Source organism: Pleurodeles waltl, chromosome 1_2 (genome assembly GCF_031143425.1).
Source record: "Pleurodeles waltl isolate 20211129_DDA chromosome 1_2, aPleWal1.hap1.20221129, whole genome shotgun sequence".
Lineage (NCBI taxonomy): Eukaryota > Metazoa > Chordata > Amphibia > Caudata > Salamandridae > Pleurodeles > Pleurodeles waltl.
In genome coordinates, this window is record NC_090437.1 from 45,889,204 (window position 1) to 45,901,295 (window position 12,092).

General features: G+C 41.6%; 1 protein-coding gene across 4 annotated transcripts in view; it reads right to left on the minus strand.

Annotated features, from left to right (window-relative positions):
• Positions 1 to 12,092, minus strand: part of ARHGAP24 (Rho GTPase activating protein 24) — a 1,380,530-nt gene that overhangs the window by 157,929 nt on the left and 1,210,509 nt on the right. For all 4 annotated transcript variants that reach the window (XM_069236203.1, XM_069236229.1, XM_069236212.1 and 1 more), the window contains one exon: positions 6,861 to 6,983. In XM_069236203.1, coding sequence (XP_069092304.1) covers positions 6,861 to 6,983 — 123 coding nt within the window. The remainder of the gene's footprint in view (positions 1 to 6,860; positions 6,984 to 12,092) is intronic.

Genomic DNA, 12,092 nt, shown 5'->3' on the forward strand with positions numbered 1-12,092 from the left:
AAGTGTTTACTTTGTGCAGATGCAGTGTTTAATTTGAGCCTTTGGTTGCAGGTGGGGCCCAGCACCACTCATTTTTGGGGACCAGGACTTATTTTTCGTCATCAGACTTTCATTAAAAACAAAAGAGAGGCAACACAAAAGAGCAAAAGGAGGAAGAGAAAGATGGAACAGTAACACAGGGAGAATGCAGGTTTGAAAAAGAACTTCCAAGCATGAGATAAAGAGGCAGGGAGTGACCGGAGGAGGATGGAAGGGGTGTGAGGTGGAATGAGGACTACCCACCCTAGGTATTCAACACCAATATTTGTAGCACTGACTGTGGGCTTCTGAGCAAAACTTTGGTCCCTGGCACTTATTATTTTCCAAATTCAGCCCTGGGATCTGCTAAAGTCATGAGTTCATATGATGATCAAGAATCTAGAATGACGTGACCTAAGGATGACCATCAATGCAGTATGTATACTAGACACATACCCTCTTATTTTAAGTCAGGAATAATTACGATTCCACTTTGTAAGAATGTTAATGCCTCTGAATGTGTCTTTGGTTTGGGCTGGGAGGCTGTGTGGTGATCAGGCAACTGCTGGCCTGGAGTTCTCTAGTAAAACTAAGGATGAAGTCTGACATCCACTGCAGGCAAGCGTAACTCAATGGGAAGAGGGTACTGTGTTGCTTCATCGGTGCTAGCCAGTCACTATGAGAAACACATTTACATATTGCATGAAGAATACACTAACACATTCCCTAGACATTAGTTAGTGACTGATGGTAGACTGACACTGGTTGTTTCTAGTAATATAATTTTACTTGACTGAGATTGTGAAAATTACTGTTGTTCAAAATTCCCCAATGCTTTTCGAGTATGAGAGCGGGCTCAATGGTGATAAAATGTGGGCTTTAGTGCTCAACTGCTAATCCTCCTACGTGATTAATGTGCACACAACTGTTACCATCTTTAGAAGAGGTGCTACATGCCACACAAGGGAACAATTAAATGTGGTAACCAGAGTAAATTTGATGTTATGTGAAAAATGAACAAATGTACAGATGTGCTAATTAAAAAAAGTACCTGACAATACATTCTCTAACAACGAATAGTCTGGTACATTTGTAGAAATGAAATTAATTTAAAAAATGGAAAGCTTAAAAATGAAAAAGAAAATGAGTAGAGAAGGTTATTGGATTGGCAAGATAGTTGTGATCTGTGAGCACATTTGTTCAAGACGTGCAAGACGAATTGTGAACCGCATGCACGACGGAAGGATCAAATGAAGACAGGAACGGAAGGGGGTGAAGGCCTGCACAGACACACAAGTTTAGCTGCTGTTATACTTAAAGACACATTACCACTCATCAAACATAAAGAGGAAGAAAAAAGCTAACAGTTGCTGTAAATTAGGAAAAGTGGCAGCGAAGTATGAAAACCACAGCTAGATGAACACCTGCGGTGGAAGAGATAGAAGCAGTGTCAGTACTCCCACTACTTCCTTGCTGGAAGGATATTGTGCCTTTGCAGAGTCTGTTTACCAGAAGAGAAATCAGTTAACAATGGTTACCCTTTTGTGAATATTCATTTAATTTTGCTGGTGTGGTAACCATCCAAGGTCCACCATCAGTCTGTGCCCCCAGAAGTGCATCTAATTCTGTGCTTCTCCTAAAAATAGGAACAGAGGCTTAGAAATACCCCCACATTTTCGAGGAGAGGATGGTTTACTATTCTAGCTTATTTTTGGCAAACAGGGTGATTGAAAATATATGCATGGCAGGGCTCATGTGTGAAGTATATCGTCATGCACATAGGAGACTGTGAGGCATTGACAAATGGGCAGTTTATGATGTAGCAGAAACTTTAGTGCTGTCCCTCATGTCACAGAGATCACCCATATGTGACCATCTGCTAACCAAAATACTAATACATTGAATGTAGAGTGATGCACTGAGAAGTCATTTTAAATGTGCAGTTTTTAGACTAATGTTAGAAACACTGGTGGTATCAAAGTTTAATTAAATGTTTGAAGGGTTTAATTGATATTATGTTATAATGTAGACTTTGAATTAATAGTCTGTATTGGAACAATACTGAACGTCTAATAATAACTGTTTTAAATACATGTGCAAAAATAAATGTAGTTCAATGTTACACTGACTGAAATGTATTAACAGTCAATTTGTTTACAGTTACATTAAGATGTATATTAATGAAGAATTATTGATGCCGATTTATATGTTTACATACTAAAATATGTTTATTAGAAAGTATTAATTAATGTGCTTTTTTAACTCACTTGCATTAGCCTACGTGAGGCCTGCTAGGCCCTGTATTGTGTTACCTTACAGAAAATGGTATTCATTTTTTCAAATGTGAACTTTCCTCTCAGATTTCGTTCCCATGAGAAGACTACTTTGGTAATAGGCAACTATAGTTTTACACACAGAGAGTTTTAGGTATTCGACCTTGGATGTGGAAAATCCTGGACTGTGGACTAGCAATTTAAACATTTGTTTCAATCTTATGTTAAGCTCCATGGATGGAGACCATTCTCATGACAGACCTGGAAAGAAATTAGACTGTTTCACCTTGGAGTCGTATGATCGATTGCTATTGGATGATGCCCCTTAAACGTCAAATGAACTGTTGTACTGAAGTAATCAGATTGTTGCATGAACTTTGATATACCGATGACCAGTTGGACTTTGGTCAGATTTAGAGATCCTCCTTTGGACAGATCCCTGTCAAACCTCCAGATTGCTTTATCCTGAATGCTGAGCCCCTAGGAGAGGTATCTTCTTCAGCTTTCTGTTCCTCGAAAATGATTTGCTGGGACTTAGATATTTTTCCCTATCCTTGCAGAAGTCTCGTGACAGAGCTTTTGGCATGCTGACGCTTCCCCTTTTTACCTACCTTTAGCCCACCTTAGTCAGTAACTTGTTGTCACAGACTATATTTTTCCAAATTCTTTTTGCCCTTTTTTTCCTTTTTGTCTTTTGCCAGCATGTGTTCCACCCGCACATGTTTTCCCTTGATTTGGCTCATAGTAGGGATTGCCTGTGCCCAGCTAAACAGAACCTTGATGCTTATCAAAGCTGAGCAATGTTTACTTTCTGTACCTCAGATTATCTTGTTGATGTTTTGCATTGTCCTTGTTGAATGCTTAGTTTTATGAATGCTAGTTTGTTTGAACGTATTTCATCGCCTTGCGCAACCCTTGGTGATTTTTTATCTTTATAACTTTGTCTTGTTTATTGTCTACATGACACTGAGCTTAAGTTTGTAATAAATCCCTTAACTTTATTCCCAACTGGAGATTTTCTTGTATAGCAAAATTGGTTATCCGGTGCAACTTACTTGGTTCGTATTGGAATTGTATTATATCGTTCTTCCACATCCTATGCAGTGTCCAACGATCTATTGACCTCACTCAGCATTGATTCCTGTGAAGGATGAAAATGCTCCAGCACGTACACAGAAGGAACACCTGTCCTCTCCCGGACATCGTCATGACCTGTATGTTCATCTATACTGGAACACTCCTGTCTTAGTTCTTTGGAATTAAGGATAGCCTGGATCCAGCTGAGGAGTCATTGATCACTCCTAGGCACCTCTTCTGAGTATCGACGACAAATGGTAGCAGGAAGTGTCTTCAACCTTGAAATTACATTTATTTTTTCATTTCAAGTGAGAAACGTTGATTGATCTTGATTGCAACATGCTGACACTACTTTTTTTATGTGGACGAGTAGTGGGTACTGTTGTGGTTCTGGGGTGTGTAATAAATCTTTAAAGACCACCCATTATGCTATATAACCTCTACTCTTAGTCTTGAGGGTGATCACCATCTGGCATGTCAATGTCTAGATTTTGAAAGCCAGGCTGCCTTTTCTTCTGCAGGGGCCACTGAAATTTAGACTCTAGATACTCAAAAAAGTGAATGGGCCAATACAAAATATGCTGATGTCAGTGTATGATAAACGGTTTTAAAGGGTTCATTTCTTCTTCTGGGCAGGAGGTAAATAAAAAGAAAAGGCCTACAGAAGTGGACGGGTCCCACTAATGAAGAGCTAATGTAGGCTCACCCATATCCAGCTGTAGCTTGTACAAGTTGAAACTTACTTCTTTCATCTGCCAATCCTCCCTCACAATCAAGTGTCCTAACATGCAATGTATCCTTTCAGAGGGCAGGTATTCACAACAGCATATGCTACTTTGCTTTATACAGTACTAAAGTATAGCAATCATCTGAAACTAACTAAAATATATGTAGTCCCTCTTTCTCTTACGTATTAATTCCACAGGGATATTCATGGTTATGTAACAGCATGAAATTCCCCCAATGCAGCTTCCTGAGCCCAGCTGGGCACAGTTTCCATGAAAAATAAATATGTTTATGGCTGCAGGAAGAGGCCCAAGGCAGAACGTTCTGTCCTCCCATGAGCAGTGGTATGTTGCACCCTACACCCGCTATTGCTGAATTGACTTAAAGTAGGAACCGGTGGTAACAGGAAGCTGACAAGCTTATCAGGGAGCTTATGGAATGGTATCTCATGCGGATGATGGCTGGGGTTTTCATGAGGCAGTGCAGGATGCATAAACCCATGGTGGTGGGGATTAGGGGACGTGGGTTAGACATTTTTATGACTGGTTTCAGTAAGGGGACACTCTCTCCCTGGGGCAACGGTCTCTTGGAAACCATTATGTGATGCTCCTGTCATGCCACTGGGTTGAAACGTGTTAAATAAATTATGATTGAAGTAGACAGTGATCTAACTGCTGGTGTTTCAAGACTATAAACAAGACAAAATCTAAGCATTTTCAGCCCGCTATTGTATGACAAGGGAGCACATCAGCGTGGTGCCTACAAATAACAATAATGAAACCTGCAGTGTGACTATTGGCATCTGCAAACAATACAGAATGGCAAACTGGCACATTTAGGGTGTAGGTAAATATTATGATAGCCTCCTCAAATGAAGAGGAGCGGTAGGCCAGCTCATGGGCACACTATGCCTAGAAAGTGTTCCATATGTTTATCGCTACTTTGTGGACACTGACATTTGAGATTCAGAGATCCACATCACCAGTAGAGTCATCCTAAGGAAACTCTCTGTTTGCGTAGAATTTATGTCTTTGAGTATTCCCAGCCTTTAGCTAACGGCATAGATGAAATAGACAAATCCTTCAACTTGTCCATGGTAACGTTAAAGGTCATCCAATAGCTAAACTAGACGTGAGAGGAGAGAGCTTGTATTGTGGTTAACACATCGACATCTGCCCAGCTGTTGTTTACCTAACCTGTAGCCTAGCCTTGGCCCTGAATGGCCTCATAGTGAGATGTAAAAATGTTTTTATACCTCCAAAGGGGGCCCCCTTTGTAGTCATGCTGCCAGATCTCGCAGGTAAGTAGGAAGTGTTAAGCATTTTTTATTGTACATCCATTGATAGCCTTTTGCATGAATAACCAGATTGGAATCTGGTAATTCACTGATGTGAACACACAACGGAGGGTAAACAAAGTGGTTGCCAAAGTCTTCACACGGGAAACAATCACTTCTTCTTTACTCTGATGTCTTGCCTTGGTCTCCAGAGACCAGCTGGCAGCCTCTCCTGCCTTCTCTTACCTCTCCTGAGCCTTTGCAAACCGAAGGAAGGTAGGAAAGCATGGACAGCACCAATTACCTTCTCTATCATTGGGGGTCTCTGCTGCCTCAAAATGAGAGCTGAAATCAACCTGCACTGACAAGGGGCTCTCAGAGTTCCTCTTTGAGTGCAGTGCCGACTCTCGGGCCGGGAGGGAGTGGGAGCGTGAAGAGGGTGGTGAAGGTAGGAGTGAGCAGGAGGTGCTGTGGGTGAATAGAGGGCATCAGGTTATTTTTGCTTGGATTTGGTCAGAGGGGAGGGTTTGACCGAGGAAGGTGGGGGCACACTATATCGGAAGGGGGGGTTGGGAGTGCATATATAGTGGGTGGTGTGGGTGAGTGGCAGGAGGCCTGATATATTCTTCAATTTGGAGAAGGGCGTGAGGGTATTTTTTAAGAGGGTGACAGGACTGGGTGGGAGGAGGTCATTTTTAATATGCAGGGGTGATATAAGTTGAAGAAGGTGCGGCGGTGGCAGGAGGTCATTTTCTATTATTTATATGTTATGTATGTTTCCCCCATTAGTCCTCTGCTCTATGTTGCAAGCATATGACGGAGGGTGCCATATGCAACATAACATTGCAGCTTTGTAAAATGTGACTAAAGGGGATTTTATGTACCTCAGAGTTCTGAGTGCTATCACAGACAACTCAAGCTTTGCGCTTGTCTATTTAATGTCACTCAGAACCCTTTGGTGAATGACATCCCTGTTATTCACAGTTACAAATCTATCATTCTATACCTAAAAGGGACTTATTATATATGCTATGTTCTTTGGTAATTGGAAAGGTGGGTTTAGTTACCACAAATTATGCTTTTATGTATCTCTGAACGTTTAATGAAATAAATTAGAAGCATTTTAGTTTGAGAAGCGAAATTCTTTAAAAACAGAGGTGTAAATAGGGTAAGGAACCCACTGATTGTTGAAAGTGACTTATGCATAATGTGTGGCACAATGTCAAAAGCCTCTACAGAGACTGCATGAAATTTGCTGTACAGATTTTAAAATTAATTCCTGGTTCACATTGAAAGAAGCAAACCATTCACAGCCATGGGTCTGCTTAGACTATCTAGGTGAACAAATATGTTTTCAATTCACAAATACTCTACCATAATAGAAAAAGGAATAATATAATTTTTGACGTGAATCAACTGCATCTGATTGGTTGAGATGTCTGCTCTTTACAGAGAGAATGGACGGGCTTATCCGTTTTAATTTTACTTACCTCCACCAAAGGGCGCCCAGATGACTCGACGGATGGATTTCACCCAGTCCTCCATGTCATTCTGTGTACTGGCCATAAGTAGATATGTCTCATGGTTAGCAGTCATCCGCTCCCGATCTCCCCCTGAAAAAAAGAGGACGAACATTATGAATGTCTATTAAAGAATCTCATTCTACGTGCATTCGGCTCAAATGTATAATTGGAAGCAGCTAAATCGCAAAGTGGTTGGCAGAGAGCTTTCTCTCATCAAGGAGACATCTGCCAGCCTAGTTATCTCTTCCATCTACCATTTCGAAATAAGGTTAGTGTAAAGAACTCACAATCTGATTCCAGAATGTGATTATGTGTCTGTAGGGAATAACCATGACGGGCCACCATAAATGGCGCATAGCCAGCGCTGATCCCTAATCTCATATGCGCATTTCAGTGGTGAGGAGGCAATGATATCACATGATAGCAACGGCTGCAACTTGCAAACAAACCAGGAATGGGTGACTCAGGCAATCTGAACGTGACTGCAAAGGTCCAGTTTCAGGGCCTGCTCCATTGTCCAGGACAGCTGAAGAACTGCATGGCCCGACTCAAACCTTTGCACTTGTTTCGAGTGGACATTACTTAAAATCTATTTGCATAGACGCATTTGAATTTCAAGCATTGTCTTTAGAAATATGCATATTAATTATCTGTCAACCCACGAGGAATTAAGCATAGGAGAAACTTTATTAAAATGTATTCCATTCTAATTTCACAATGCGCACGAAGACCTTGTTACAAAATCTGCTGGCTTCAGACTTAGAACGCTATAGCAAGAAAACGGACCTGATTTAGACTTTGACATACACATTACTCTGTCACAACATGGCGGATATTCAATTCGGCATATTAGTAGTGCAATAGGATATAATGGACTTGTAATAAGGCTAACTGGGATGTCCGCCACATGGCGGATGGGTTAGCCACCAGTTGGTGAAGAGTAATCCATCTGCCAAACTCTATACCAGGCCCAGAGTCCTCTTAAAAGCCTATGCAAATGACAATCTGCCTACTGAGAGAAAATTGTTGGGACGTGATTCAGAGCAGCATCTGGCTTTCAAATTGTGTGTAGACAGTAATAATGACAGAGGGAGAAAACGTGCACTTCTGGAATGGATATTGTATGTCTACAGTAGAACAGAAAGGAAGGCAGAAATGCCAAGAACGTACACAGACATGGTTAATGACGTTTAATTGTTTGGAGTTTTTGTCAAGGGTGTCGATGAAATTCAAGAACTGCGGTTTTAAATGGGCTTCACAATCACCGTTAACCTGCCTATAACTGAATCAGTGTTACTTCTGTTAGAATGCGCGTCCATGCACGTACATAACATAAATTGTAAAATGAAATCAAGTAAAAATGCGTGCCAGGGTCAGGGTGTGGTCTTCTAGCGAGAACCTTTCTTTTCTGCAATGATGCCATGTCACTGGGGCAGGACGTCTATTGATAAAGTATCACATGCACCAAGTGTAATGATTAGCCTACTCAGTGACATTACTATTCATGCTGGAATGGGAATACTGGCTGATGAAGGGTGATACCCTGAAACCGGCCCCAGGATCCTTGTTTCCGGTCCAGGGAGGACCTGGCCCGGCAGTTTGGGCTGGACTGTTCCCATGTGGAACAGGGTCAAGACTGATTTGCATATGGCTTGGTCCAAACTGTGGTGGCATGGTGAGCAAATGAATGAAGGATTAAACCCAGACCTGTGACTGGAGGTGAGTGTTTGCATTGTTCAACACTCCGTCCATCTTCCTTTTGTGTTGCTAAAGACTGGTTTCTCGACAGAGAGATTGTATTACAAAACTTTTCCAATAAGGAGCTTTGTCTTACCCCTGTCTTAGGTGTAAATTGCACCAGAATTTGTATGTGCAATTCACAAAGCTTTATCAGAGAGGAGTTGCATTTTACTCCAAATTTCAGAGTGACTTTTGTATAATTTTTGTAGAGTGACCCATGCTTTTTCATGGGAAAACACATTGTTCGTGAGGGAGCATTTCTTACTCTTGGGAATTCATGAGTAAGTCACATCTGAGCAAGGAGTAAAACAAGACTTCTCACAGATAGTTCTGCGCCAAAGCAGAGTGGAACATCATGTGTTAATTCAAACCTAATACAGGAGTAGGGCACAACAACAATCTATTAGCACCCACTCAAGTATATAAGGCTACATGTACAATGCTTTGTGTTTGCAATTTCTTAATAGCAATTTTTTGCGATTCGTTATTAGAAAATTGTAAACAGTTATGTAAAACTGTGTTTTTACACTGTTTGCGATTCCCATTGGGTTGCAATTGACCTACCTCATTAATATTCATGAGGTAGGTTGCAATTTTCAGCCCATTTGGAATATCTAAAAACACAGGGACGGAGGCCTGCTGGGGACAATGTTTTGTTTATTTAAATGCAGCCCGTTTTCCTTAAAGGAAAACAGATGCACTTCAAAAAGAAAAACAAAATATTTTCTTCTCGTTTTTAAGAGTAGGCAGTGCTCCTAAAAATATTAGCACCCACATTCACAAAGGGGAAGTGATCCCTTAAGGTCCCCTTCCCATTTGCGAATGGGCTACCACCAATTGAAATTGGTGCTAACCTGCAAATGTTTTGAGAATGGAATTTGCAACCGCATTCCAGTTGCAAAACATTCATACACCGCCCGCGACTCGCTATTAGGAAGGGATGCCCTTAACACACCCCTTCCTAACACCGTCTCACAAACCCTACTGTGGGTTACCACCTAGCAAAACAGGGTTGGTACCTGTCGCAAACAGCCCAATTCTTTGTTTGCGAGTGCTAAAACCTTTTGTACATGTGGCCCTTGGTATCTTCCAAGATCAACATTTCGTATATGAATGAATAATTTATTGCACAGATAATAAAATCCAATTCAATTAAAATGAAAAACAATCAATAGTACATTTACACAGAATAAAAAAGCCCCAGCTGCACATACTCAATAATTTGCATACGTTAACATCAATAAAAAACATTCCCATTGTAGTATTGCACGGCCTACAAGTGAGATATGACCGGGCCTCCGCAAGCCGGAAACACGCCTAATGAATAATAAACAAGGGACCACTGATAGTCAAGGCCCTGAAAGTACTTAGGTGCATTGGATGTTCATAAATTAACTACCAACAGGCATCAAAACACATAGTGCAAGGTTAAAATTAAGCAGCTGGACAAAGTTAATCCAAACCCAAAGGGGCAAGAACAGAAGTAATTTTCAAACATCGTTATCCACTGTTCGCAGTGCCCCTAATAAATTTGACCTGAGCAGCTTTAATGAATTTGGTCAACAAAACGTTCAGCATTGAATTCACAGGATCCAAGGACATAACAATAGCCTGTCAACAGGAGCAGATCCCCAATTCATTCCACTTTCTCCAAAGCAGAGATCTACGCTCCTTAAGCAGGGATGGACACAAACAAACATGTTCAAGGGGTTCTTCTCAACTGCCACAACCCCTACACAACACAGCCTCCTTCAGAGTTGACTGCCATGTTGGTAAATGCTTCAAGAAAACCCAATCACCCATCCTTAAAGCCATAAATGCCTCTTTCAGACAGATGCTGTATGAGCCGGAAAGATAGCCAACTGGAATACCTGGCTGAAATGAGCTAATTGCCGACCAGGCATGCTTAAGTTTGGCAAGGAGAGATTGATCAGAGTGATACGAGCATAGCTGTATAATCTTTTTAACACCCAGTTTAAAAAGAGGATGGGGGAGATTACTGGCCCAGTGGTCCTCAGCTTTCAATCGCCATTTACAATCAGCCAGAAAGTGGTAATGAGACCCCTTCACTTCAAACAAACTAATTTCCAGCCACAGAACTGACAACAAACTACCTACCTGGGTCCGGCGTAACTTATGACAAAGCTTCAAGAAGGCACCAGCACCTACTAACTGCTGATCCAAAAGCCCAAATTCCAACCTCACCTGCGCAGGAGAAGCAAGTTGTGGTAAATGAAAAAACCTCTTGTATATCTTGCTGATCAGTCTGTTTAACAGACATGAGCCTTTACCTAGCAACATTTCCGTGCCATAAGACAATGAAGGACTAATCTTGTCTATGTGGCCCCAGAAACATAGGACTGCAGGGAGGTCATTAATCAGGGAAGACTACAAAGAAAGAAAACATATTTTCACCAGAGTTACTATTTGTTATTTTACCATCTGATCACTATGTAGCTGAGCAATTATATCCCCAGGTGGTTTAGAAAAAAGAAAGCAAGGGGTGACAAATAACTAACTGAATTGTGAAACAGGCGGAATCCAGCCATACCAGAATGCAAGCCAGACAATCATGAAGATACTTCACACTACATTTCTGATCCAATGTGGCTTTCCATCATCACAAACTCAGTCTAAGAAGACTACTGGGGCTTTAGACAAATGGACTGGTTGCCAGGTGGCATTTCAATGGCTTGAACTCTGAAGGCAATTCTGATTGGTCGCAATTTTGTCAACGAGATTGTCTGAAACTATAGCAGATTCAGACCCCCTTCTAGAGGAATTAGCCTGCAAGAAGACACCCCTAGACCAACCTGAAGCGATCTGCATACTATGAGTTCCCAGGGATTTTAAGGGAAGCAAGCAGACTAAGGCATTCTATAAGCCATGGCAGGACTCCGGTCCTTTTTAGGTCTAGAATAAGAGAGCAAATGTGCTGTCCCTTGCCAGACCGTTTATCTTCTAACAGTGTACTTGTCATTTGTTATCTTCATTGTCACTCTCATTTGCTTGATTATTACTGGTCAGCTTCCACAGGCTTCCTTCTTCTTCATGTGTTTGTCCCTTTTGTGGTGCATGGACACTTTAATAATATCCTTCAGCTGCAAATTTTCATAGGCATTCTTTTTTCTTTGTGTTTAAGCACTCTAAGAGAGTGAATGTTTTCAGATGTCTCCTAGAGTATTTTTCCCCCTCTGTGTTCCTCTCGTCCACTTTCCCTCTGCTGTTCATATGCTTGCCCCAGCATCTGAATCCCACCCTCCATTGCCCATCTTGTTGTTCTCAGATCCTTCTCCCACACTCCATTGCCTGTGTGATTCCTCTCACTCCTCCCTCCAGCCCTCGATTGCACATCTGCTTCACCACAGCCCCTCTCGACCACCGCCCACCGCTGGCCCTATCATAGGGCCTTTTTCCCCTCACACTGCGTTGTCTATGCCGCTCTCCCTCCCACCACCA